The sequence below is a fragment of the Rhinoderma darwinii genome, chromosome 11, assembly GCF_050947455.1.
Source record: "Rhinoderma darwinii isolate aRhiDar2 chromosome 11, aRhiDar2.hap1, whole genome shotgun sequence".
Taxonomy (NCBI): domain Eukaryota; kingdom Metazoa; phylum Chordata; class Amphibia; order Anura; family Rhinodermatidae; genus Rhinoderma; species Rhinoderma darwinii.
This window is the reverse complement of record NC_134697.1, coordinates 76,076,087-76,103,607: the sequence shown is the minus strand read 5'-3', so window position 1 is coordinate 76,103,607 and position 27,521 is coordinate 76,076,087. Positions and strand designations below refer to the sequence as shown.

Below are 27,521 nucleotides of genomic sequence, written 5' to 3'. Positions count from 1 at the left end.
TAGCTGCCTCCACACAGTATAATGCCCCCATAGCTGCCTGCACACAGTATAATGCCCCCATAGCTGCCTCCACACAGTATAATGCCCCCATAGCTGCCTCCACACAGTATAATGCCCCCCATAACTGCCACCACACAGTATAATGCCCTCCATAGCTGCCTCCACGCAGTATAATGCCCCCCATAGCTGCCTCCACGCAGTATAATGCCCCCATAGCTGCCTCCACACAGTATAATGCCCCCATAGCTGCCTCCACACAGTATAATGCCCCCCATAGCTGCCTACACACAGTATAATGCCCCCATAGCTGCCCCCACACAGTATAATGCCCCTATAACTGCCTCCACACAGTATAATGCCCCCCATAGCTGCCTCCACACAGTATAATGCCCCCCATAGCTGCCTCCACACAGTATAATGCCCCCCATAGCTGCCTCCACACAGTATAATGCCACCTATAGTCGCCCTCCACACATTATAATGCCCCCATAGCTGCCTCCACACAGTATAATGCCCCCCATAGCTGCCTACACACAGTATAATGCCCCCATAGCTGCCACCACACAGTATAATGCCCCCATAGCTGCCTGCACACAGTATAATGCCCCCATAGCTGCCTCCACACAGTATAATGCCCCCCATAGCTGCCTCCACACAGTATAATGCCCCCCATAGCTGCCTCCACACAGTATAATGCCCCACATAACTGCCACCACACAGTATAATGCCCCCCATAGCTGCCTCCACACAGTATAATGCCCCTATAGCTGCCTCCACACAGTATAATGCCCCTATAATTGCCTCCACACAGTATAATGCCCCCCATAGCTGCCTCCACACAGTATAATGCCCCCCATAGCTGCCTCCACACAGTATAATGCCCCCATAGCTGCCTCCACACAGTATAATGCCCCCATAGCTGCCTCCACACAGTATAATGCCCCCATAGCTGCCTCCACACAGTATAATGCCCCCATAGCTGCCTGCACACAGTATAATGCCCCCATAGCTGCCTGCACACAGTATAATGCCCCCATAGCTGCCTGCACACAGTATAATGCCCCCATAGCTGCCTCCACACAGTATAATGCCCCCCATAGCTGCCTCCACACAGTATAATGCCCCCCATAGCTGCCTCCACACAGTATAATGCCCCCATAGCTGCCCCCACACAGTATAATGCCCCTATAACTGCCTCCACACAGTATAATGCCCCCATAGCTGCCTCCACACAGTATAATGCCCTCCATAGCTGCCTCCACACAGTATAATGCCCCCATAGCTGCCTCCACACAGTATAATGCCCCCATAGCTGCCCCCACACAGTATAATGCCCCTATAACTGCCTCCACACAGTATAATGCCCCCATAGCTGCCTCCACACAGTATAATGCCCTCCATAGCTGCCTCCACACAGTATAATGCCCTCCATAGCTGCCTCCACACAGTATAATGCCCCCCATAGCTGCCTCCACACAGTATAATGCCCCCCATAGCTGCCTCCACACAGTATAATGCCCCCCATAGCTGCCTCCACACAGTATAATGCCCCCCATAACTGCCTCCACACAGTATAATGCCCCCCATAGCTGCCTCCACACAGTATAATGCCCCCCATAGCTGCCTCCACACAGTATAATGCCCCCCATAGCTGCCTCCACACAGTATAATGCCCCTATAGCTGCCTCCACACAGTATAATGCCCCTATAATTGCCTCCACACAGTATAATGCCCCCCATAGCTGCCTCCACACAGTATAATGCCCCCATAGCTGCCTCCACACAGTATAATGCCCCCCATAGCTGCCTCCACACAGTATAATGCCCTCCATAGCTGCCTCCACACAGTATAATGCCCCCCATAGCTGCCTCCACACAGTATAATGCCCCCCATAGCTGCCTCCACACAGTATAATGCCCCCATAGCTGCCTGCACACAGTATAATGCCCCCATAGCTGCCTCCACACAGTATAATGCCCCCATAGCTGCCTCCACACAGTATAATGCCCCCATAGCTGCCTCCACACAGTATAATGCCCCCCATAGCTGCCTCCACACAGTATAATGCCCCCATAGCTGCCTGCACACAGTATAATGCCCCCATAGCTGCCTCCACACAGTATAATGCCCTCCATAGCTGCCTCCACACAGTATAATGCCCCCCATAGCTGCCTCCACACAGTATAATGCCCTCCATAGCTGCCTCCACACAGTATAATGCCCTCCATAGCTGCCTCCACACAGTATAATGCCCCCCATAGCTGCCTCCACACAGTATAATGCCCCCATAGCTTCCTGCACACAGTATAATGCCCCCATAGCTTCCTGCACACAGTATAATGTCCCCATAGCTGCCTCCACACAGTATAATGCCCCCATAGCTGCCTCCACACAGTATAATGCCCCCATAGCTGCCTCCACACAGTATAATGCCCCCCATAGCTGCCTCCACACAGTATAATGCCCCCCATAGCTGCCTCCACACAGTATAATGCCCCCCATAGCTGCCTCCACACAGTATAATGCCCCCCATAGCTGCCTCCACACAGTATAATGCCCCCCATAGCTGCCTCCACACAGTATAATGCCCCCCATAGCTGCCTCCACACAGTATAATGCCCCCCATAGCTGCCTCCACACAGTATAATGCCCCCATAGCTGCCTCCACACAGTATAATGCCCCCATAGCTGCCTCCACACAGTATAATGCCCCCATAGCTGCCTCCACACAGTATAATGCCCCCCATAGCTGCCTCCACACAGTATAATGCCCCCATAGCTGCCTCCACACAGTATAATGCTGCCACCACACAGTATAATGCCCCTATTGCTGCCACCACACCATATGCCCCCCATAGCTGCCCATCCACACAGTATAATGCCCCCATAGCTGCCCCCACACAGTATAATGCCCCCCATAGCTGCCTGCACACAGTATAATGCCCCCCATAGCTGCCTACACACAGTATAATGCCCCCATAGCTGCCTCCACTCAGTATAATGCCCTCCATAGCTGCCTCCACACAGTATAATGCCCCTATAGCTGCCTCCACACAGTATAATGCCCCTATAGCTGCCTCCACACAGTATAATGCCCCCATAGCTGCCTCCACACAGTATAATGCCCCCATAGCTGCCTCCACACAGTATAATGCCCCCATAGCTGCCTCCACACAGTATAATGCCCCCATAGCTGCCTCCACACAGTATAATGCCCCCATAGCTGCCTCCACACAGTATAATGCCCCCCATAGCTGCCTCCACACAGTATAATGCCCCCCATAGCTGCCTCCACACAGTATAATGCCCCCCATAGCTGCCTCCACACAGTATAATGCCCCCATAGCTGCCTCCACACAGTATAATGCCCCCATAGCTGCCTCCACACAGTATAATGCCCCCCATAGCTGCCTCCACACATTATAATGCCCCCATAGCTGCCTCCACACATTATAATGCCCCCATAGCTGCCTACACACAGTATAATGCCCCCATAGCTGCCTCCACACAGTATAATGCCCCCATAGCTGCCTGCACACAGTATAATGCCCCCATAGCTGCCTCCACACAGTATAATGCCCCCATAGCTGCCTCCACACAGTATAATGCCCCCCATAGCTGCCTCCACACAGTATAATGCCCCCATAGCTGCCTCCACACAGTATAATGCCCCCATAGCTGCCTCCACACAGTATAATGCCACCTATAGTCGCCCTCCACACATTATAATGCTGCCACCACACAGTATAATGCCCCTATTGCTGCCACCACACCATATGCCCCCCATAGCTGCCCATCCACACAGTATAATGCCCCCATAGCTGCCCCCACACAGTATAATGCCCCCCATAGCTGCCTGCACACAGTATAATGCCCCCCATAGCTGCCTCCACACAGTATAATGCCCCTATAACTGCCTCCACACAGTATAATGCCCCCCATAGCTGCCTGCACACAGTATAATGCCCCCCATAGCTGCCTCCACACAGTATAATGCCCCTATAACTGCCTCCACACAGTATAATGCCCCCATAGCTGCCCCCACACAGTATAATGCCCCTATAACTGCCTCCACACAGTATAATGCCCCCCATAGCTGCCTCCACACAGTATAATGCCCCCCATAGCTGCCTCCACACAGTATAATGCCCCCCATAGCTGCCTCCACACAGTATAATGCCACCCATAGCTGCCTACACACAGTATAATGCCCCCATAGCTGCCACCACACAGTATAATGCCCCCATAGCTGCCTGCACACAGTATAATTCCCCCATAGCTGCCTCCACACAGTATAATGCCCCCATAGCTGCCTCCACACAGTATAATGCCCCCCATAGCTGCCTGCACACAGTATAATGCCCCCATAGCTGCCTCCACACAGTATAATGCCCCCATAGCTGCCTCCACACAGTATAATGCCCCCCATAGCTGCCTCCACACATTATAATGCCCCCATAGCTGCCTCCACACAGTATAATGCCCCCATAGCTGCCTCCACACAGTATAATGCCCCCCATAGCTGCCTGCACACAGTATAATGCCCCCATAGCTGCCTCCACACAGTATAATGCCCCCCATAGCTGCCTCCACACAGTATAATGCCCCCATAGCTGCCTCCACACAGTATAATGCCCCCATAGCTGCCTCCACACAGTATAATGCCCCCCATAGCTGCCTCCACACAGTATAATGCCCCCCATAGCTGCCTCCACACAGTATAATGCCCCCCATAGCTGCCTCCACACAGTATAATGCCCCCCATAGCTGCCTCCACACAGTATAATGTTCCCATAGCTGCCTCCACACAGTATAATGCCCCCCATAGCTGCCTCCACACAGTATAATGCCCCCATAGCTGCCTCCACACAGTATAATGTCCCCATAGCTGCCTCCACACAGTATAATGTTCCCATAGCTGCCTCCACACAGTATAATGCCCCCCATAGCTGCCTCCACACAGTATAATGCCCCTATAGCTGCCTCCACACAGTATAATGCCCCCCCATAGCTGCCTGCACACAGTATAATGCCCCCTATAACTGCCTCCACACAGTATAATGCCCCCCATAGCTGCCTCCACACAGTATAATGCCCCCCATAGCTGCCTGCACACAGTATAATGCCCCCCATAGCTGCCTGCACACAGTATAATGCCCCCCATAGCTGCCTGCACACAGTATAATGCCCCCCATAGCTGCCTGCACACAGTATAATGCCCCCCATAGCTGCCTCCACACAGTATAATGCCCCCCATAGCTGCCTCCACACAGTATAATGCCCCCCATAGCTGCCTCCACACAGTATAATGCCCCCCATAGCTGCCTGCACACAGTATAATGCCCCCCATAGCTGCCTGCACACAGTATAATGCCCCCCATAGCTGCCTCCACACAGTATAATGCCCCTATAACTGACTTCCACGCAGTATAATGCCCCTATAGCTGCCCTCACGCATTATAATGCCCCCATAGCTGCACCCCACACAGTATAATGCCCTCATAACTACCCCCATAGCTGCACCCCACACAGTATAAAGTCCACCATAGCTGCCCCCATGCTGTAAAATGCCCCCACAGCTGCCCCAATCATTCCTGATAAAAATAACAATATACATACTCCCCTAACCATGTTTCAATGACGAGTTGCGGATCCCTCTGCTCCTCTGGTCTGTGTGGCCGGCGCAGACAGGCGCGATGACGTCACTGCCTCGTGTCCAGAGATACATAGTGAATGGTAGAGCAGGGACCTTACGATTCCCTGCTCTACCATTGGATTCAACCGTATCTGCGTTCTGAAGACACAGATACAGTTTAAACCAGGAGAAAACAATTGCTAAAACCGAAATTCGCAAGATGACGTCTGTTAATTGCGCTGAATATCGATTTCGATTAATTGCCCAGTTATGTAATACGAAGTACTTTGGTATAATTCAACAATAGTAAAAAATATGTTGGAAAAAGGAGCTTGTCTTTTCCGGCATTATTTCTGTAATCCTCTAGAACTATACTGCTTTATTTCACTTTAGTGTTTTTGTCGTGCTTAACTATTTAATGACTGCAGGGGGCAGTGTTCTCCCACATATTCCTATTACTTGCCATTCACTGTGTCATCTAAGTATCTCTGTATTTTGTCCTTCCCAGGAAGCCATTCTGTCATACAATCTGTTTTACGCCAGAAAATGGGACTTTACAGCGTTAAATTACTTTTGCACAAAGGTAATACTTTCATTCTACAACTTCCACTGTTACAGCAACTAAAATGTCTAGTACAAAAGTCGTCTCTGCGTGTAATGAAATATTGTGCCCATTTTAAGGCTCTGTTCACATCAGGCTTGTGATGTACATTTAGCGTGCATGCCAGGAATCCTCACAGAGGACACCATAAACGTGTTAATAGGGCTCCATTACCCAGCAGATGTCAAAAGGGAGTCTTTCTGGCCTCTGTCGTGTTGGTATACATCAGTATACGGGTTCTTTTAGGCATGGAGTAATAGACTGTTATTCTATACAACGGGATCCTGCAAAATAACATGCACTTTTGTTTTTTATTTTTTTTTAAACATGGGAGGGATCCTATGGGTGACCGATGCCACTGTATGGCTGCACAGGCACCCATTACATCTATACGTCATGAGCTTTTCTATAGCTTATGATGTTTGCGTTAAATGAAAGGGTCATGAGAGTTTGTGACGTATACGTTTTTTTACAGGTAGGTCACCGTTGTTTATTTGCCTGGTCTGATGACTGTATCATAGCAAAAATGACTCATTTGATAGATTTCTTTAATTTGTTTTTATGTATCAGTTTAGAGCATTCCCTTAATATAAGTCATTAGAAGGATTTCCTCCCGGATCCATTGCTAGGATGGGTGTAGAAATATGAGTAGAATTCGGAAAGTTCTGCTATATATGCGCTGAAATAGCCTTTATATAAACATGACATTTTCTTTAAGGATATTCCTCCACTTCTCCACTCACACGGTCGGCCATTGGAAATGTTCACAGACAGAAGGTTGAGGAATATCCTTCGTGATAACATCCTGGTTTTAAATCTATTTATTGAATAATAAGCACAATTCAAAAAAATAACATATAACCATTGCAACAGCAACTGAATACAAAAAGCCATATAGAATAAGGCCTTGTTCACCGCCGCAGATCCGGCCAGAAGCACCGGAAACCATACCGCAGCATGCTGTACTATTTTTTTTTTTTTTTTTTTTTTTTTTTTTATAAAAGCGCAGACATCCCGAAGGAACCCGTTGACTTTCCGGTGGTGTCTGTCGTGCAGCGGAACCGGCGCTTCCGGTATTTCCATTCTTCTGCTCCTCTGACAGAGCAGAACAACGGCAAGCCGAACGCAGGTGTGAACCCAGCCTTAGGCCCCATGTACACGAAAGTGCTTTTTCGGCCGCAATTCCCCAGAAAATCCACGGGAGAATTGCGCCCCCATTCATCTCTATGGGGCCATGCACATGACCGTGGTTTCCACGGTCCGTGCATGGCCTAGGAGCCTGGACCGCAGAAAGAACGGACATGTCTTATTACGGCCGTGGTCCAGGCTCAATGAAAATAATGGCCAAGGCCATGTGCACGGCCTGCGATTTGCGGGCGGCTCGCGGCTGTCACTCCGTGGCCGGCTGGCCCGAAAATCACGGCCGTGCACATGGCTACGATCGTGTGCATGAGGCCTTAGTGTTAGCAAGAAAAAACAAATCTCAAAACATGGTAGATAACATGGGGTACAGTAAGGATCATTAAACCAATTCAGCCAAGAGGGTGGCATAGAGAACCTCCGAGCTGGGGAACATATGAAGAAAATGACTAAGGCCTCATGCACATGAATGGGTTTTTGTGGCCGCAAATCTTCGGGTGAATTGCCAATCCATTCATTGCTATGGCACCAGGCACACGACCGTAGTTTTCACGGTTCCTTCCAGGACTGCAAATATGATCCTCAGAAACTCAGGACATGTCTTCTCACTGCCCGCAAATTCGCTACAGACTTGTCCATAGAAGTCAATGGGCCCGTGGAAACCGCGTATACACCTCCGTGTGACATCCGTCATTTTGCGGAAGTGTTGCTAAGTGACAATAGGAAGTTTCCCTTGCACTTTTTTTTTATATGATCCGCATTTTGCGGATGACACGGATGACCTTTCATCCGCAAAATAAGGACCACGGGCCAGGAATTTTCGGACCAGAAAAACACTACGGTCGTGTGCATGAGGCCTAAGTCCTAAAACCTGTTACAAAGGAAAATGCCTGTTCATGCCTGACATGAAGCGAGAAGTCATATAGAACTTTATGGGATGGCTATAATGGAAGCGCAATATACAAGTCAAAGTAAGAATCGGATAATATAACCATTTCTGGGATTAACACACACACACACACGTCCGAGCTCCTGTAGGGCCTAAGTTTGAGGGCTCCTTGCGCTTGCTGTAACATTCTGATCTAAGGCAATGGGCCGAAAGATTCCTTCTACCATATATAAAGAAGGTACATGAGTCCTCTCATAACGCCGTGGTGGCCTGTGCAAGCCCCTGTGGCAGGTAAGGATCTCTAATAGAACTTGTGTGCCCTCATTTGAATCCAGTGTTGGGGCTCTTCTAAGAATTTTATAGGTTATGTGACCGATACTCTTTGAGGCCACGGGAAGACGTGGCGGACAATTATCGTTACAGATTTTGCCTTAATCTGAGGCCTATCCGCCCAGATCTGCAGCAAAATCAGTATTTGTTCTATCCAGATTTGCCACGGCTTTCACCGTATGAATTGCAAAGAGTGAAATACGCAAAATCTGCGGCTTCTCCGCACAAATGAGTCTGCAGCATTTTTTTGCTTTTTCTGGTGCGTATTTTTTCCTCTCCATATGGATGGGGTTTTGAATACCCCATCAACTTGTATTGTACTGTAAATTACTGCGGATTTACCAAGCAGAATCTGCACCACAAATCTGCCCCAAATCCAACACGTCTGAACATGGCCTAAAATAAAACAATGTGTGGTGGTAAAGGCCCGGTCTGTAGCATAACCTCGGTGCATTACTGTCATGGAAGCTCTCCGCCTACGTGAGATCTGCCGTATACTGACAACGCCTAAGCTGAATATATAAGCAGGTCTGTCTTTGTACGTTGAGGTATTAGTCATGAGGTCTTCCTTTTATGAAGGTTATTTCATGCGGTTAAAATATCATTCCGGGTTTTATTCTTCATCGTTGTAACGATTCTTGGCAATGTCAGAAGAATTTGTGCCCCATGCACGCCGCTGTACTACAGACGCTACAGATCAATGGGAAGCAATCATTGTGAAAGCTTTGGGGTCAATAATGATTGCATTTTGACATTGCATATATTGTGCGTTCCACGGCTCGCTGCAGAGTCTTGTATATGTAGTTACTCGTAACCGCTCTATAGGTCTAAAAATAGCCTCCAGCACAGCGACTTTTTTACTTTTTCGTTGCGGATGCCGCCGCCATGTTGTATGAAGTTATTAACCAAAGCTGCTAATCTATCTGAGATCAGTCCAATATTACGCACTGGAAAATACATTTTAGTTCTTTCCTGCTATAAAGAGACGTTCCACAAGCCCTTTCTGCGTTTTATCAATATTCATATGGGCTAGTAAAGTCCATGATATGCCGGGGACCGAGCAAGCTCTCGTAGTAGCCAGAGCAGGGGCTTAAGATCGTGCCCCATCACCAGCAATCCCTAAAGATAAGGATCATAGCTTCTTAATGGACAATCATTCAATGGCCCCCTCTGCTTTCCCACCCATTCCTAGTGACTTTATTTCTAATACATATTCTCCAATTCCCTCCACCTCTAACCCCTCACCTAGAGATGGCGAATCATTTCATTCTCTATTAGTCATATGTGACTTCTGAAGATTATGACGTCATGTTCACAAGTTCAACATTTAAAGAGGATTCGGATTCAAGGCCTAAATCCTATCTAAATCATTCTGCATTCAATTCAAGTGAATGGGATATTTTCCAATTCTATAATTTCGGGGCAGATTGTCACCGTGGATTTCATCTATTGTAATTCATGCGGTGAAGGTCACACCAAGATCTACGTAAAAAATCTTCATGAAACTGGAAGTCCACAGAGGAAAAAGTTTGCAGCATATGGAGCTAGGGGCTAATCGGCGCGCGAATCCGCTGGCACATTTACGAAAAAAATCAGAGTTAGATGCTCAGATTTCTGCCATGAAGTCTTTAAAAAAAAAAAAACAAGCTGGATTTGCGTATAACTAATAAACGTGCCCTTAGAGATCTAAATGAAAGAGGTTTTACCATAAAGAACATTTATCGCCTCTTCACAGGATAGGGGATAAATGTCTGAGCAGTGGGAGTCCGGCCGCTGGGAACAGCACTAATCGCAAGAATCGTCATGGAACGAGGCGGTACCGCGCATGCTGGGCCACCGCTCCATTCACTGTCTATGGGGCAGCTGAAGATACCCGGGTAAAGCTCTCCACTATCTCTAGCAGTCCCTTAGAAAGTGAAGGGAGAGGTGGCCGAGCATGCGCAGTAATACTCCATTCACATAGGAGCTCGGGATCGCTTGTAATCCGTGGGGGTCCCAGTGGTCGGACAGAGACCGATCAGACCGTTCTCACTTATCCTATGGGTAGGTGGTAAATGTTCTTAGTGGGAAAAGCCCTTTAACTTCTAAAATTTCAATAGAAAATGTTTTGGTTTTTTTCCTGGTTAAAGGGCAGTCTCCTTCACCCAACCTTGCCCTACTTACCACCCCTCTCCTGGTGATCTCATTGCAACATGTTCAAGCAGGGCAGCAATACCAGAAACCTCTAAATATACTTATTTTTTATTTTATATATATTATAATATATATATATATATATATATATATACCCGTAAAATAAATGGACAGAGTTACCGACAAGTGCTGTGTACACAGAATCCCTGCGCTGACGGTCTGTGAGAGGTAGCCATAGACCTGATTGATTTGCGAGCTAAGCACGTGTCCTACTCAATTACATATAGTTGATAAATGGACCCTCGCTGCGTTTCAGGCTTGTTCTCACATGACAGATGGTCTTTGCGGCAGTTCTGTGTAGCCGGGGATTGTAGCATGTTTTTGTGCTCACCAATAATATAAAGCTGCAGCTGACGGCACATCTCATGGTTCTCTATTTTAGACCGAAAGACTAATCCGTCTCTTCTGATCCAGCCTGTCTCACAAAAAAAAAAAATTCTCACTAAACGAATGCCCCTGACATTACTGAGGGCTGTAGCGTGCGTTACAGTGTACGATTCTGGGAGCTGGCGAGACTTCTATTCTAAGACCGCATAGTAAAGACTTAATTTCTTCTGTAATCACCCCAAAAAGTTTGGCGACTACTTATGTTCCGTGAGTTTTTTTATTTTTTAATGTATACCATTTTTTTTTTTACTATATTCATTCATTGTAAGCTACAGATTTTTTTTCACATCTTTTACCTTTTATTTCTGGCGCACACCAGTATTTTTTATTGTATGTATAAAAGAAAATAAAGATGCCCGAAATTCTCAACTCCCTATTGGACGTTTGAACACCTTTTCACCGCCTTAACACTGGCTTTCCAGCTTCATAGGCCCCAGCAATGACCTCCACACACGGGTGTCCATATAGCTTTGCCTGGTATTATATATATGTCCCAGAGTTGTCACCCTATTGTTCTATTGAACGGTTTATCCAGGAATGTGGTGTTTTAAAGGTGACCACCAATAATGGCAACCATCTAATTTACATACGGGTTGTTCCCCCTTTTTACACACCCCTGAATGGCTTTTAAATCTGACCCATTACGTTTCCCTCGTGGTGGTGTTCTGCTCATGTCCAATTAGTTTGACTGTGACAAGCGATTGTTGCAGTGCATGGAGTACACAGTAAAAGGGATTTTCAATATTAAAAGGGTTTTCCGGAACTAAAACATTGCCACCAGTGAGCACATCCTAAGGATAGGCGATCAATGTTACTCCTGGAGCATATATATTTACCATTGCAGCCATTTTTCATTGCTCCTATCAATGTAAAATAAAAAATTAAACCCATTTCTAGATGATGTTGCATCCTACCATTTTGTCTACAGCTCTTATGCAGACCTAGGTGTCTACATGGTCATAGACTACAATCAAACCCTGTGTAGTCTGATCCTGATCTGATACTCCCGACCGTCTGTCCCCTACTTCCTGCTAACATTTCTCACATTGCAAAAAGTAGGGGACAGATGGAAGAGAGTAAGACTGCCAGGTCAGACTACACAGGGTTTGTTTGTAGTCTGTTACCATGGAGACATATAGGAATGCATTAGAGCTGTAGACCCAAAACAAATAGAATATTATTAATCTCCGATGCATTGGAGCAATAAAAAAAATGGTAAAGTTGAGCATACCCTTCAACACTGGGACCTTTACATTGAGGTATTGATGCGGCTTCCTACCTCGCCACCCAGAAAGAGTATCTCCGTGGAGAAGACGTATGCCTTAAATAAGTGTGATCTGAAATGCGTCTCTTAATCTCAGCCGGGATATGCTCTTCATAAATTGAACGTCTTTCCACTGCGGCACGTTCTTCCCTTTTTTTATTTATGACTGGTGTAGGAGATGTTTGGCGTCTGTGATCAGCATTGCATCCATCATTCCTCTCCAGACGGCTCACTTTTCTTGTAGCTTCTATCTAACATGATCCCTAGCAGTGAGAATGCAGAAGCCACATCAAATAAAAGGCAATCCCTAGATTTCACGTTGACGCTTGACAGTGATCGTTTTTACTAAATAGCAATTCCTTTGACTGAATCCGACAGGGTTAAGCAGGAAAAGCCCAGACGCAGCACAAGGCAGAAGAGAAATGTTACACTGGGACCCTCTTTGCATGCAGTCGGCATTTTCCGGCCTGATTATTCTTTCCTGCTCTGTGATGGATCATGCGTCATGTGTTGGTTTTGGGTGATTTGATGAGCTGTCACGGCTGGTGCTGTCTATTGCTTCTTGTTTAGACTGTCCGTCCAGCCAGATGCAAGGGAGCTGCTTACAGTGTGATCGTCTTCTATTCCTTATAGATCTGTGGGACACATTTGTCTCCGATTTTTAAGTTAAGGCTTGGCGAAGAAAAAGTTGACAATTTAATTGCCAATTTAACTCCTTACATACAGATCAGCACAGGAAGCAAAATATTCTGCGCTTTTTATCAGGAAAGTGTTCAAGCAATATTCTTAATCTCTTCTGAAGAGTAGGTCCAAGGTTAATCTGTTATTCATGCAGGGAAATTTCTATATTTCAGAAAGTCTAAGGCCCTGTTCACACGCTGAATTTTTGCGGTGGCTTCTGATGCAAAATTCCGCCTCCCATTAATTTCTTTTTCCCACTTACTGATTTATTTTCAGCTAGTAGGAAAAAGACTCGTCCTGCTCGATCTTCGGGTGGATTCCTCCCGAACCACCCATTAAAGTCAATGGAGGAGGAATCTTCTTGCCGACGGGAGGAATAATTCTGCAGCCAATTTTGCAGCAGGACCCGCCACGCAAGATCTGCCGTGTGAACTGACCCTAAGGCTGGGTTCACACGAGCATGTTTGGTCTGTAATGGACGGAACGTATTTCGGCCGCAAATCCCGGACCGAACACACTACAGGGAGCCGGGCTCCTAGCATCATAGTTATGTACGACGCTAGGAGTCCCTGCCTCTCCGTGGAACTACTGTCCCGTACTGAAAACATGATTACAATACAGGACAGTTGTCCCGCAGCGAGGCAGGGATGAGGCAGGGACTACACTGTGTTCGGTCCGGGACTTGCGGCCGAAATACGTTCTGTCCATTACGGACGTAATGACCTCGTGTGAACCCAGCCTAATAATCCAGAACTTGAACATTCACAAAGAGCAGCCCTATATTGTGGAGTTTTGCAGAAGACTGAGCATAGTGTTTCCATTAAAGGGGATTTCCAGTTTTATGTAAATAAAATCCAACTTTTTGATACACTTTGTTTCAATTCCTCACCATTTTCAAGATTAGTGTTTGCTGTCAGTGAATGAGAACGTTCTTGTTTACATTCTCCTCTCAGCTAAGCTTTTTATACAGTTGTATCCAGTCTAGGCAATGCTCTGTGAGCGAAACGCAACAGCAGCACAAATCTCCCTGATGGTTTGCTACAATGTATCATTCTGGAGTTCAGGCAATACTCTAGTTAGCCAGTAGGATGGTTTTTTTTCAGTTATTATTTTGGAGCCTTTCCGTCGGGATAAAACTTCTCTGGTGGAAGATCTGACGTGTGGGTTCTTTATTTTTTTAATGAATTTTAAATAGACCTGACCATATCACTTCATAGACCTTGAATGATGGTCGTTTACATAGCAAATTAAATCATAAAAATACTTCAGTATAATATTTCTTCCCTTTGCATTTTCATGAGCATATTTGCAAGTAAAAACCAGGACCAGCTGACAGTTCTAAGTCCAGGGTCACAGTTTATGTTTTGACAACTTCTATACAGCAGCAATAAAGCATGACAGCCTCCTATTCATATGTCAGCTGTTATGTCGGACATCTTGACAGCGGGCAGCGACCCTTTGATTGAATTTATTTTCATGAAATTTGATCCTTTTTATCCCTGGAAGTTAAAAATGGTCCTGCGCTTTAATATTACGAGTCCAAGTATATAAGGCACGAAACCTAAACCCACAAACCGTATTTATTAAAGTTTAGAAAGCTACGGGCTTGGTAGGAAAGCTTCTGATGTAACGAGTACCAGCAAAGGCTTTGGGTAGGAAGCCTCTTTTCTGCAGGGTTTTGACATTCATATGAGGGGTAAACAATCTATTGACGATTTAGCTAGGAACGATTTGGGCAGTGGTTCCAAAATTTCCAAACGAACTAACTATTCCAGTACTCAAAAGGCCCTCAAACAACTTCTAAACCACTAACATTGATTATCTGGTTACAATGGCGCCTGTCAAGGGGGGGGGGGGTTGTATTGGGCAGCAAGGGATCAGCAGTTCTTGGGGGTGATGTGTTGGAAGCAAGAAAATGTGTAAGGATCTGAGCGACTTGACAAGAGCTAAATTATGATGGCTAGACGACTGGGTCAGTGGCATCTCTAAAATGTCAGCTCTTGGGGGGTGTTCCCAGTACGCAGGGGTTGGTACCTACCAAAAGTGGTTCAAATAAGGACAAAGAGTAAATGACAAGGTCATGGGCACCCAGGGCTCGTTGATGTGTGCGGCGAGCCTAGACATCTGGTCCAATTCCACAGAAACACTACTGTAGAAGATGTCCACCACAGAGTGCTCACTATGGGTCACGTGAGATTCACAACTAGACCATGGAAGAAGTTGGTCTAGTCTGATAAATCACGCTTTCTTTGACATCATGTGGACAGCTGGGTGTGTCATTCGCAATGGCACCGGGATACAGTATGGGAAGGCGACATGCCAGTAGGGGCAGTGCGATGCCCTAGTCAATGTTTTTGTTGGGAAACCTTGGGTCCTGGCATGTGGATCTTACTTTGACACGTATCCCCTACCTGAACATTGTTGTAGAACAAGTACACTCCTTCATGGCAACAATATTCCCTAATGGCAGTGCCCTCTTCAGGATAAGTGCCCTGCCACCTGCAATAATTGTTCAGGAATGGTTTGAGGAATGTGATAGTGTTTAAGGTGTTGACTTGGCCTTCAAATTCCCAAGATCTCAATCTGATCGATCATCTGTGGGATGTGCTAGTAAAACCTTCATGGAGGCCGCACCTCGCAACTTCCAGGACTTAAAGGGGGGGGACCTGCACATTATTAGGCTGGTGGTTTTAGGCCCAGTTCACACACAGTTTTTTGACGCGGAAAACGTGCCAAAAAACGTCCGACAATGCCACCGCTCACGGGAAAAAGAAACTACATGCTCTATCTTCGGCCGTTTACGCCTCTGACCTCCCATTGACATCAATGGGAGGCAGAGAAAGCGTATTTTGCTGCGTTCCAAACTGAATTTTGAGGCAGAATTTTGTGCCTGGAAAAAACTCTGTGTGAACTCGGTCTTAATGCTATGGCTGATCATGTATATATTTCTGCCAGAAATGTCCTAAACTTGAGCAGAAATGTCTGGGACTGCCAGTGCAACTTCAGGTCTCATGCTAGGTTGAGGTTTGCAGCCTGAATTTGCGTGGTCAGCCTAAGACCTTTTGTTCTCAAGTGCCAAAATGTATATAGTTTTATTTTTCAGGGCTTTATTAATACTTGCGTTGGGCCGTCACCTAACATTTCATCGTTCCCTTTATAGTTTGGCCAGTCCTGGAGTCGTTGCTAAGGATTGGAACACTCTTGCGCTAGCAGAGAAGAGATGAGGGCCGGCGATGTCTATATCGATGTCCCTTCTTGAGTCGTATTTCACTGTACATTTAGCTCTTCGGTCTAGGACACATCTATGCATTTTAGGAGCATTAAGTGAAAGTTTTCGGTACTCTATTAAGAATATTTTGGCAATAATAATCTAACAGCCATTCTTTTCTGTTCTTTCCTCCGCAGGTTCTTAATGAAGACGAGCGTAATCATCTCTTCAAGTCAATTCTTCCTGACATGGTGTCATTGGCTCTCATGCTCCCTGGAGTCTGCACACAGGTAAGGGTCTTGGCGTCACAGCTCGGAGGTGAAGGTAGCTTACTGGTCTCACATGGATACGTCAGGGTGCCGGCTTTCTGCATGGGAAATGTATAAGGAAGTGTTTTCTTCATCTGTATTTTCTACCTTCTGAGGCCTGATTTACACGAGCGTGTGCGTTTTGCGCATGCAAAAAACACGGTGTTTTTTCGTGCGCAAAAGGTACTTAACAGCTCTGTGTGTCATCAGTGTATGATGCGCGGCTGCGATCTTTTCGCGCAGCCGCCATCATTATGACACTCCGTTTGGATGTTTGTAAACAGAAAAGCACGTGGTGCTTTTCTGTTTACATTCAGAGTTTGACAGCTGTTGCGCGAATCACGCAGTTCGCACGGAAGTGCTTCCGTGTGGCATGCGTGGTTTTCACGCACCCATTGACTTCAATGGGTGCGTGATGCGCAAACCGCGCACAAAGATAGGACATGTCGTGAGTTTTTTTCAGCGCACTCACTCTGAGCAAAACCCACGGACTGTCTGCACTGCCCCATAGACTAATATAGGTCCGTACGACACGCGAGAAAAGCAAGCGTCGCACGCACGTATATCACGCTCGTGTAAACGAGGCCTGACTGTGTAAGTAAAAGTGGGGGTTAGACCTGTAGAACGGCTACATCTGAAAGTCCCAAGTCCCCTGTACTGTTCACCAACACAACCGCCATAAGGAGGAGTTTGCCTGGAGATCTCTCACTCCGCGGTTTCCACAACTCCCATAGAGTTGGATGAGTGGCGGCCTTGACCATCGTTTTATACAGACTGCTGCGCACTGCGGTGGAGCTAGTAAGGTGGAATGGAGGCTTCAGGATCTAGTGCTCAATGATTTAACCTTCATCACTTTGCCGGTGAATAATCTGGGAGGACCCCTCTAGTTTACACGTTTTGTGTGGTGTAAATCTTCCATTGGAAAATAACATTAGTGCACGTACATGAGAAAAACACTGCTGAATGTTTTCTACTGCTCACTGGACCGCTTTGGGTGTAAATCTTCTCCTTCCTAATGTAGCCACACTATATCCACGTTATCATGCAGGATTCTGACTGCAGTAAATCATATCCATCCCTGCTGGGAAACCTTTCCTTATGTATCACCCAATGTCCGACTTTAAGATCTTCCGTGCCATTCCTCCCTACCACATGCATTTTTCTGTTCATGTACATATTGTTTTATTAAACCAATGGAAAGTTTGAAAAATTCTTGGCTTAGCGCTATATTCAGAGATCATTGGACTAATTTTCTCCGGCTAATGAAGCGTATGACTTCTATGATTTAGGTTACCATGTATTGCTGAAGTTACTGTCTTGTCCCTATACCGCCTGCTGGTTTCTGGGATTGTTGCATATTTTATTATGGCAAAAGGAAAATATTCATGAATCCTGTGTGTTAAAATAGTGACTTGAATCGCTTAAAGACGCAATAAACATGCATGGCTCCTGCAAATCATTAAAGGGTAACTAAACTTTCTGAAAACTTCTGACATGTTGTCATAGTGACATGTCAGAAGTTTTTTGATCGGTGTGGGACCGAGAACTGACACCCCCCGCCGATCACTAAAACGAAGCAGCAGAAGTGCTCAGACACCCACCAATCAAAACTTTAAACGTTCAGAAAACTTCTGACATGTCATGTTACCCTTAGACAGTAGTTTAAGGTAAAGAGTAAAGCACTTTGTTGGGACCATACAGACTATTTAGGGATGCTATGTTGCTAAAACCAGATTGCTGCAGCCAGAGGAAGCTCTTTGCAGCATATATTCACTTCTGTCAAAACTGCCTCCCCTGCTGCACCTCACCAACCACTGGGGGGCACATCACCAGTATGAGAAGCACCGCTGTAGACCTCATATACTGTAGATAATACGTGGGCAGTGCTTTGTCGAGTTTTGCAGTGATGGGGGATTGGCACTTTCTTTAGTGGTGGGGTTTTCTGTGGTCGGACCCCCCCCCCCCATTAGTGTTAAAACCTGGAAAACCCCATTAACACCAATTCTCTGCGCATCTTAAGAGTGAATGGGCAAGTACATTAGTGTTTGATTTTACATTTCTAAAAAACGAATTGTACAGCTCTTCAAACATAATTGAGTTTGAATATCTGCCGCTTTATCCCTTATCCTCTCTGGATTCCCACTTTCCTCCTCATGGTGGCCCTCCTGCCTTCCATATTATCTGCAAGTTTCTGATATGGTGTTTAGTGAGATTACATTTGAGGTACTAATATCTTAATTCCAGCACACTAGAAATGAAGGTGGGAATTTAAAATTGTATCTGTTATATCACAGTTACATAGTTACACAGTTACATAGTTACATAGTTCGTACGGTTGAAAAAAGACATGTCCATCAAGTTCAACCAAGGGATGGGGAAGGGAAGGGAAACCTTTCTACACATAGGAGCTAATATTTTTTTGTTCTAGTAAATTATCTAAGCCTTTTTTAAAGCCATCTACTGTCCCTGCTGTGACGGCTCCTGCAGTGACTATTCTATAGATTCACAGTTCTCACAGTAAAGAAGGCTTGTCGCCTCTGCAGGTTGAACCTTTTTTTCTCCAGATGGAGGGAGTGCCCCCTTGTTTTATGAGGGGGTTTTACATGGAACAGGATTTCACCATATTTTGTGTATGTGCCATTCATATATTTATATAAGTTAATCATGTCCCCCCTTAGTTGTCTTTTTTCAAGGCTAAATAGGTTTAGTTCTTTTTTTTTTTTTTTTTAAACTCGGTTTATTGTAAAAGTACATACAAAAATCATCAGCAAATGGAAACACAATAATGACATTAACATTCCTGCATACCATGAATACACATTAGAAACAAGAGTTTGCAATTTACATTTATACATGAAGGCGAGTCACAGGAGACTCCAAATATTCACTGCACGCAGGCAGGTCAGTGTCACACTTATTTGTGATTCTGTAGACATACAGGTCTCAGTTATTTACCAGAACCAAGCTCCATTCTCACACCTAGGGCATTAAATACCCGGTCAAATAGATCTCAGATCCCTCCTACTTGAAGTGGTAAGGATTCTCTAAGGTCGCCCACGCTGAAGGAGGCAAGAGGTGAGAAGTACCACTCTCCCCAGATTTTCAAGAATTTATATTGACATCCTCTATGTTTATATACTATATTCTCATATGGGAGAATAGCATTGACCAGGCTTTTCCATTGTGATGTATCCAGAAAAGTGTCCCCCATCCATCGGATGGCTATCGCTTTTCTGGCTAAGAACAGGGCTTCTCGCAGGAAGATACTCTCATAGTGTGTCCGGGTTCTCTCTCCCAACAGCCCCAATAAGCATAGACCTGGTTCACATGGAATCGGGTTGGTCATAATTGAGGACAGTATTTGCGTCACTTCTTTCCAGAAATTGGCTATGACTGGGCATAACCACATCATGTGATCAAAGCCAGCCTGATCTGGAGAGCATCTAGGACATCGTGTGTTATGTGCCCTTCCCATCCGATATAATCTGATAGGGGTAATATAACATCTGTGTATGATGTGCAATTGCGTCAATTTATTCTTCGCTGCAGGCGAGACCAAGAGATGTGATCCCATGGCCTCCCCCCAGTCCTCACTAGATAATGTAGGAATAAGACCCCTCCATCCAACCTCAACCGACATCTCAGCGTGAGCGACCCTCTGCGATAGGAGGTAAGTATAAAGTGCAGATACCATCCCCCTTGGTCCCTGTGTTCTCAGAATACCAATGAGTGGAAGTGAAGAAATGGATCTCTGATCTTCCCTGAACTGGGATTGTAAAGCATGCCTAATCTGTACACAGCGGAATGCGTCTCTCTCAGGGACCCGGAATGTATCCTGTATCTCTCTGGCTGATATCATATGTCCCTCGTCATCTATCAGGTTTTGCACCTGCGTTATACCTACTTCAATCCAAAAATCAGAATCCTGCATCCCCCTGAAATGAGAAAGACCCTGATGAGACCAAAGTGGCAGCTCTGCAACTATGTCCTCCCATTCCAGAACTTTCTTAACATGTGACCAAACCTGTCTGGCTAGTTTAATTATTGGCAAGGAATGCCTAGGGCTATATCCATGCGGCTCAAGTATGGGCCACAAAGAGGGGATCCTAAGAAAATGGGCCAAGTGGAGATCTGCATTAGGCATTGGTTCCTCAGCCACCCATGTTTTAATAAATCTTAATTGGCCTGCCAAGTAATACAAGAACACGTCAGGTAGAGCAGCCCCCGCCTGTTCCTTGGGACGTTGGAGCGTGCTAAGTTTAAGCTTGGGGCGGCTCTCCCCCCATACAAATGAGGAAAATAAGGAGCTTACCAGGTTGAAAAATCGTTTAGGGACCAGGGTGTCCGCGTGTTCTAGGAGGTATAACATTTTGGGCAGCACTATCATCTTAATTAAATTTATTCTTCCTGCAGTCGATATAGGGAGCGCCTTCCAGACAGCAAATTTATCTCTCAGATATGTCAACAGGGGATATATATTTAGATCATATGAAGCGCCACTATCCCTAACTATATGGACCCCTAAGTATTTAAAACAGGAAACCACCTGCAGGCCCTGGAAGTCCTTATCCCACCCACAGTTATCGGGTCTAAGGGGCATAAGAAATGACTTACTCCAATTGATATATAGGCCTGAGAACCGTCCAAACTCTTCCAGTATTGTCATTGCTCTTGGTAAGGAGGCGTTTGGATTAGCCATATACAAAATCATGTCATCGGCATAAAGACCAATCCGATCCTCCCGTGGTCCTATGCGGATACCCTGAAAAGCCGCATCTAGACGGATGCGGATAGCCAGGGGCTCAATGGCCACTGCAAACAGAAGAGGGGACAGGGGGCATCCCTGCCTCGTACCTCTATGGAGACAAAAGGAGGGAGACAAAATCCCATTGACCAACACCGATGCCTTCGGATCTTTGTATAAGATGTTAATCCATTTAAGGAATCTCTCGCCAAAACCAAATCTGCGAAGGACCTCAAACAAATAAGGCCACTCTACTGAATCAAAGGCCTTAGCCGCGTCCAACGAGGCCAATGCCCAGTCCTGCTGCTCCCACCACCCTATCTGGGTCACCACCTGAGCTCTGCGGATATTATCCGATGTTGACTTGCCTGGGATAAAACCGGATTGGTCCGGATGAATAATATCTGTGATAGCGCCACTAAGTCTATTAGCTAAAAGTTTGGTTAGGATTTTATAATCCACATTGAGTAGGGATATCGGGCGGTACGACTCACATTCCTCTGAATTTTTTCCTGGTTTCAAAATGACAACTATAGTGGCCTCTCTCATCGAGACTGGTAATTCACCCTTCTGAAAGGCGTCCTCAAATACAGTTAATAACTGGGGATTTAGAGTATCTGCATATTTAATATACACCTCTAGAGGGAGACCATCCGGACCTGACGCCTTCCCTTTTGTCATGGAGGATAAGCATTCTTCTATCTCCTGTACCGAGAAAGGGGCCTCTAACTTGATTCTATTCTCCTCTGACAACCCTGGGAAGTGTGCCCCATCTAAATAGGAGTTCAATTCCTCCATCGAATACTGTGCCTGCGAAGTGTAGAGTTCCCCATAAAAATCTGCAAATCTATTCAGTATGTCTAATGGTGTATTAGCTGTACCCTGGTTTGGCTGGGATATACGTAGCACTGGGGGGGACATGGTATTCTGTTTCGCTATTTGTGCAAGCAGCTTACTCGACTGATTACCGTGCTCAAAAAAGGATTGTTTAGAGAAGAATATCCTTCTTGCTGCCTTTTCCTTGACTAGAAGCAAGTATTGTCTGCCCGCTGCCAGCCACGCTTCTCTGTTACCCTGGGATGGGTCCCGTACGAAAGTATCCTCTAAACCCCTGCATTGTTGTGCTAAATCCATTTCTTGTCTGGCTGAGGAGCGTTTAACATAGGAAATAGAGGATCTCAAGCACCCTCTCAAATACGCTTTTAATGTATCCCACACCAGTGCACTATTTTGTTCTTGTGAATGCGCTTCTAAAAAGACATCTAGTTGGTCAGGTATTCTGTCACTTCCCGTAAACAACTGCAACCAAAATGGGTGTATCTTAAGAGCTCCCCTCCTTCCCTCTGCCCGTTGATGTAACTGTAAAAGAATCGGGCTATGATCCGACACCCCTCTGGGCAAGTGCTCTATAGAAGCCATGCTTGAGAAAATGGCGGGAGATCCCATCACGTAGTCAATGCGAGACAGAGCGTTAAACTGCGGAGTATGGCACGTGTATTCCCTTATTCCCGGGTGGCTCACTCTCCATAGATCCAACCATCCTATCTCCTCTATCATAGATGCTAGCGGAGTGGGGCTCGTGGGGTCCCGGGGGCCCGACCTAGCAGTAAAGCGATCCAACAGAGGGTCTATGGTGAGGTTCAGGTCCCCCATTAGTATAACTCGCGCCTCCTGATAAGTGGATGCGAATGTGATGGCCTCTCTGAGTATACTCATTGAGCCCTGTGGCGGGTTGTAGATACCAATTATGACATAAGGGACAGAGTTTACATTAGCATGAACCAGCACATATCTACCATCAGTATCTATTCTTGTATGTAACGCCTCCCAGCGTAAATTCCTATGTACTAGCAGTGATACTCCCCATGATGCTGAGGATCTAGTAGCATGCCGCCCCCATTGAATCCAAGATTTACCCAGCATATGCACCTTATCTGCCGTAAGATGCGTTTCCTGAAGGCATATAATATGAGGCATGTGCCTCCGTAGTATAGAAAAGATCACATTTCTCTTACCCGGCGTTCCCATCCCCCTCACATTCCAGGACATAAATTTAAGCGTCGCCATATTCCACTCTATACCATATCTCTATGTGAAGGCACCATCCCCCCACAATCAGCGAGCAGTGATAATGGGACCCTGTTCCCATGTCATCATGTAGCAGGCATGCAAAACCGATTTGAACCTTAAACCAATAACTTTGAACAATTCAGCTCATCAGGAGCTGCTTAAGCCTACAAGGCATAAAAAATGCAAAGTGCATTAAAACGGGGGAAGTTTCCACTGCTTAGGTTAGTAACACAGAGGAATCAAGATAAGCAATAGTACCTTCTCAATGGCTTCACCCATTGTTAAGCTGTATTTCAGCCATATAAGATTCCATGTTCCCTTTCTTATAACTTAGATAAACGTGAGGGTAATTAATCCAGTCATTTAAACTATAACATTTTACTCCTATGCCGCCTCAATATATCTGCCCCTCTCCCCTTATCTTCTTCAAGGTTTAGTACATACATATACTCAGTACATCAAGAACACTTGTGTGTGCAAGATCAAACATCCACTGCATAGGGACCCCTCATAAAATGCATATTGCAATCATGTAAACTCACTGTCCCCTTCATATAAAACGTGGTCTTCAAGTCAGCGTCGAGGAGACCGTCCATGTCTGGTGAGCCACTCATCTGCCGCCTCAGGGGTAGTGAAAAACACTGATCTCTCTCCATCCACAACGCTCAGTCGCGCAGGGTACGCCATAGAATATGGGATCTGACGCTCCCGAAGTCGTCTCTTGACGTGCATGTACGAGGCCCTCTGTCGTTGTAGCTCCGGGGAAAAATCAGGAAAAATGGACACCGTCGTGTTCTCCACTCTAATCACTCCTTTGCGCCTTGCCGCCTGCAGCACCAAATCTCGATCCTTGCAATTTAGCAATCTCGCCAGTAATGGTCTGGGATTTGCCCCGGGTGGTGGTGGTTTCGCTGGCACTCTGTGCGCCCTTTCAACTGCAAAGGCCATTGAAAATACTGTATCCGGAAATAGGTCTTTCAGCCACTTCTCCACAAATTCATCTGGTCTAGGCCCCTCCGACCTTTCAGGGAGGCCTATTATCCTCAGATTATTTCTTCTCAGTCGATTCTCGAGATCATCTGCTTTTTGGCGCCACAACTCCACTTTCCCCGACAGGTCTCTCAGCGTGCGCGGTACTGCTGCCGTCACATCTTCCAGGTCCGAAACCCTTGTCTCAACCTGAGTTACCCGGTCTCTCAGATTATGGAGGTCCTGCCGAATCAGACCGACATCCACCTTCACCTCCTCCACCTTCGTTGTTACCGAGGTACGTGTCTCCAGAATCACCGCCAGGAGCGTCTCCGTCACCTGCTTCAGCATTAACTCAGGGGGCACCGCTTCCCCTGCCTCGGCGAGTGCAGCAGGCCGTCTCTCCTGAACATGTGCCGACGAGGACTGCTCCCCCCGGGCGCCATCTTGTCCCGAGTTCCTGGCGAACTCTTTCAGTTTTTCCACCGCTCCCGATGTCTTGGAGGGTCCCATATTTTGTCGAGTGGGTTTCCTACCCTTCTTTCTCAACAGGTAAGGAATTTTGGCTGAAATACTTTCTCCACAGGATGAAATACAGGGTTCAGCTCACGGAGCTAAGGTTCAGTGCGACCGCTCACATCCGTCCCTGGCCACGCCAGGTTTAGTTCTTTTAATCTTTCCTCATAACTTAGATTCTCCATGCCCCTTATTAGCTTCATTGCTCTTCTTTGTATTTTTTCCAACTCCAGGGCATCCTTTCTATGAACTGGAGGCCTAACTAATGCTTTGTAAAGTGGTAATATTACATCCCTGTCCCATGAGTCCATGCCTCTTTTAATACACAACAATATTTTGCTGGCCTTTGAAGCAGCTGATTGACACTGCATGCTGTTATTGAGTTTATGATTTACAAGTACAGCCAGATCCTTCTCAACAAGTGACTCCCCCAGTGTAGCTCCCCCTAGGACATATGTTGCATGCAGGTTGTTGGTACCCAGGTGCATAACTTTACATTTATCTACATTAAACCTCATCTGCCAAGTGGACGACCAAACGCTCAGTTTGTTTAAATCCGCTTGCAATTCACGAACATCTTCCATAGACTTAACAGTACTACATAGTTTGGTGTCATCTGTCACACGGCCGCTTTCAGAACAATGATGTTCTATGGGTGTATTCACACGGCCGTTTTTTTAACGGGCCGTGAATATTGGCCATCAAAAAATAGGACATGTCCTATTTTTGCCAGTTTTCACGGCCAGACTGCCCCCATGGAAGTCAATGGATCCGTTTTTAACGGCTGTCAATACATGTATCACGTTAAAAATGGATCTGTGACATGGGGATTGGCAAGTGAACTACTAGCTCCCTTGCTGGCTATTGGCGGCATACTCACCAATGCAGCGCCGTTTTCTTCAGGTGTGGTCTCTCGTCTTCATGGGTTCTGCGAAGGCGACGCAATGACGTCATCGCACAGCCTTCGCAGTTCCCGTGCAGACGAGAGACCACACCTGAAGAAGACGAGAGACGGCGCTGCATCAGTGAGTATGTAGGGCAGCCGAAAGTTAAATGTAGTGTATTGTTGCGCTCACTACAAGGGTAGTGTGGTGCTAGTACAGGGCATTGTACATAGTGGTCAACTGTAGTGAATTTTCTGGGACTCTCCAGAATTTACAGAGACGGTCCGAGAATATTCCTCTGTGTGGCATCATTACACCGGGGCTGTGTGGCATATACAGGGGGTCTGATTGGCATCATCCACAGGGAGGCTGTGTGGCATCATGTGTTCACGAGGAATTGTAGTGTCTCTTCTACGCTACAGATTTTCTTACGATGGTGATAGATTGATCATAGGTATTAAATAATTGTTGGCCAACCGAACTGTTAAACTGGACTATAGCCCTTATTAAAGGAGACAGGCCTGTTGAGGGTGGTAGAAGATGTTGGGGGAAGGGTTGTCTATGATCTCAGAATTTCACCAGAGTTTGAAATTTCCATAATTTAGCACCAACAATTGGATCAGGTTTTTACTGTTTGAAATTTCTGATTAGCTCCAAAGGACTTCAAACACTTTACTACAGAGCACCGCTGCACCCTCAGTATATATAGCGATGCTCATGGATGTGGACTGCAGCGGTCACTCAGTAGTTAAAATCAATCAGTAGCATTACAAAAAGTCTCGGTGTAGCCCTGGCCTAAAGCTGCACACCTTAAATTTGGCCATATTCATTAGTAGGCTGTCGGCCAACAGCTGTCACCTTCTGACTCCCTCATTAACAAGTACGTTTAATCCACCACATGAATAAGGCTATGTTCACGGGTACAACGGGTTTCCGTTCTGCGCCATCAGAGGAGCAGAACAACGAAAATGACGGAAGTACAGGCTCCGTTGAACAACTGAGACAACCGGCGCCCAACGCAACCCATTGACTTTAATGGGTTCCATTGGGATTCCATCAGTGTGTCTGTGAATTTACTGTAAATCATAGCCTGTGCTATTGGTTCTGGTATTTTTGGTGGAATCTGCCCACCGATGCTGCTAACGGAGCCTTCAACGCAGATGTGAACAGGCCCTAAGCAGATGCTAAACACCTCTGATAAAACTTTAGGGTTAACAGAGGATATGGCGGGTAAAAATGCTATCAGTTCGACCCTCGTTCCCCACAACATCAGAAATTGATATGATACAAGTGCAAACCTTGCATTTCAGTTTCTTTACTTATTTCATTATCATTATAATGGACCTACCCGGTGTCTCCTGAGTGAGGCCAATGGGCAACACTTCAGGGACTTTGATACAGCGGTCATTGGGGTCCGACCATTTGGTCTTCCATCAGTATACCATAAGTGTGCTATTGGAGAACCCATCATCATTTAATGTTAGGAAACAGATTTCATGAATGGTAAGTCCTTTCTTTATACTTGTTTGATGCTGTTCTATGTTTGTTTTGTTTTTTCTGATCTCTTCCCAGGTTTATAGCTTGATCTATAACTCCAAGGCCCTCTATTATTTTTATTGATTGTATATCTTGTGTGTCAGACTGAGCCCCTTTTAGCAGTCACCAGGATAAATGACTCCCGCTTAATGGTGCGCTTGATTT

The 27,521-nt window shown here is 46.1% G+C and overlaps 1 protein-coding gene across 2 annotated transcripts in view; it reads left to right on the top strand.

Moving 5' to 3' along the window:
* The window catches only part of PARG (poly(ADP-ribose) glycohydrolase), a 116,496-nt gene that overhangs the window by 32,798 nt on the left and 56,177 nt on the right, over window positions 1-27,521 (top strand). For both annotated transcript variants that reach the window (XM_075841758.1, XM_075841759.1), the window contains 2 exons: window positions 6,145-6,219; window positions 16,527-16,619. In XM_075841758.1, coding sequence (XP_075697873.1) covers window positions 6,145-6,219; window positions 16,527-16,619 — 168 coding nt within the window. The remainder of the gene's footprint in view (window positions 1-6,144; window positions 6,220-16,526; window positions 16,620-27,521) is intronic.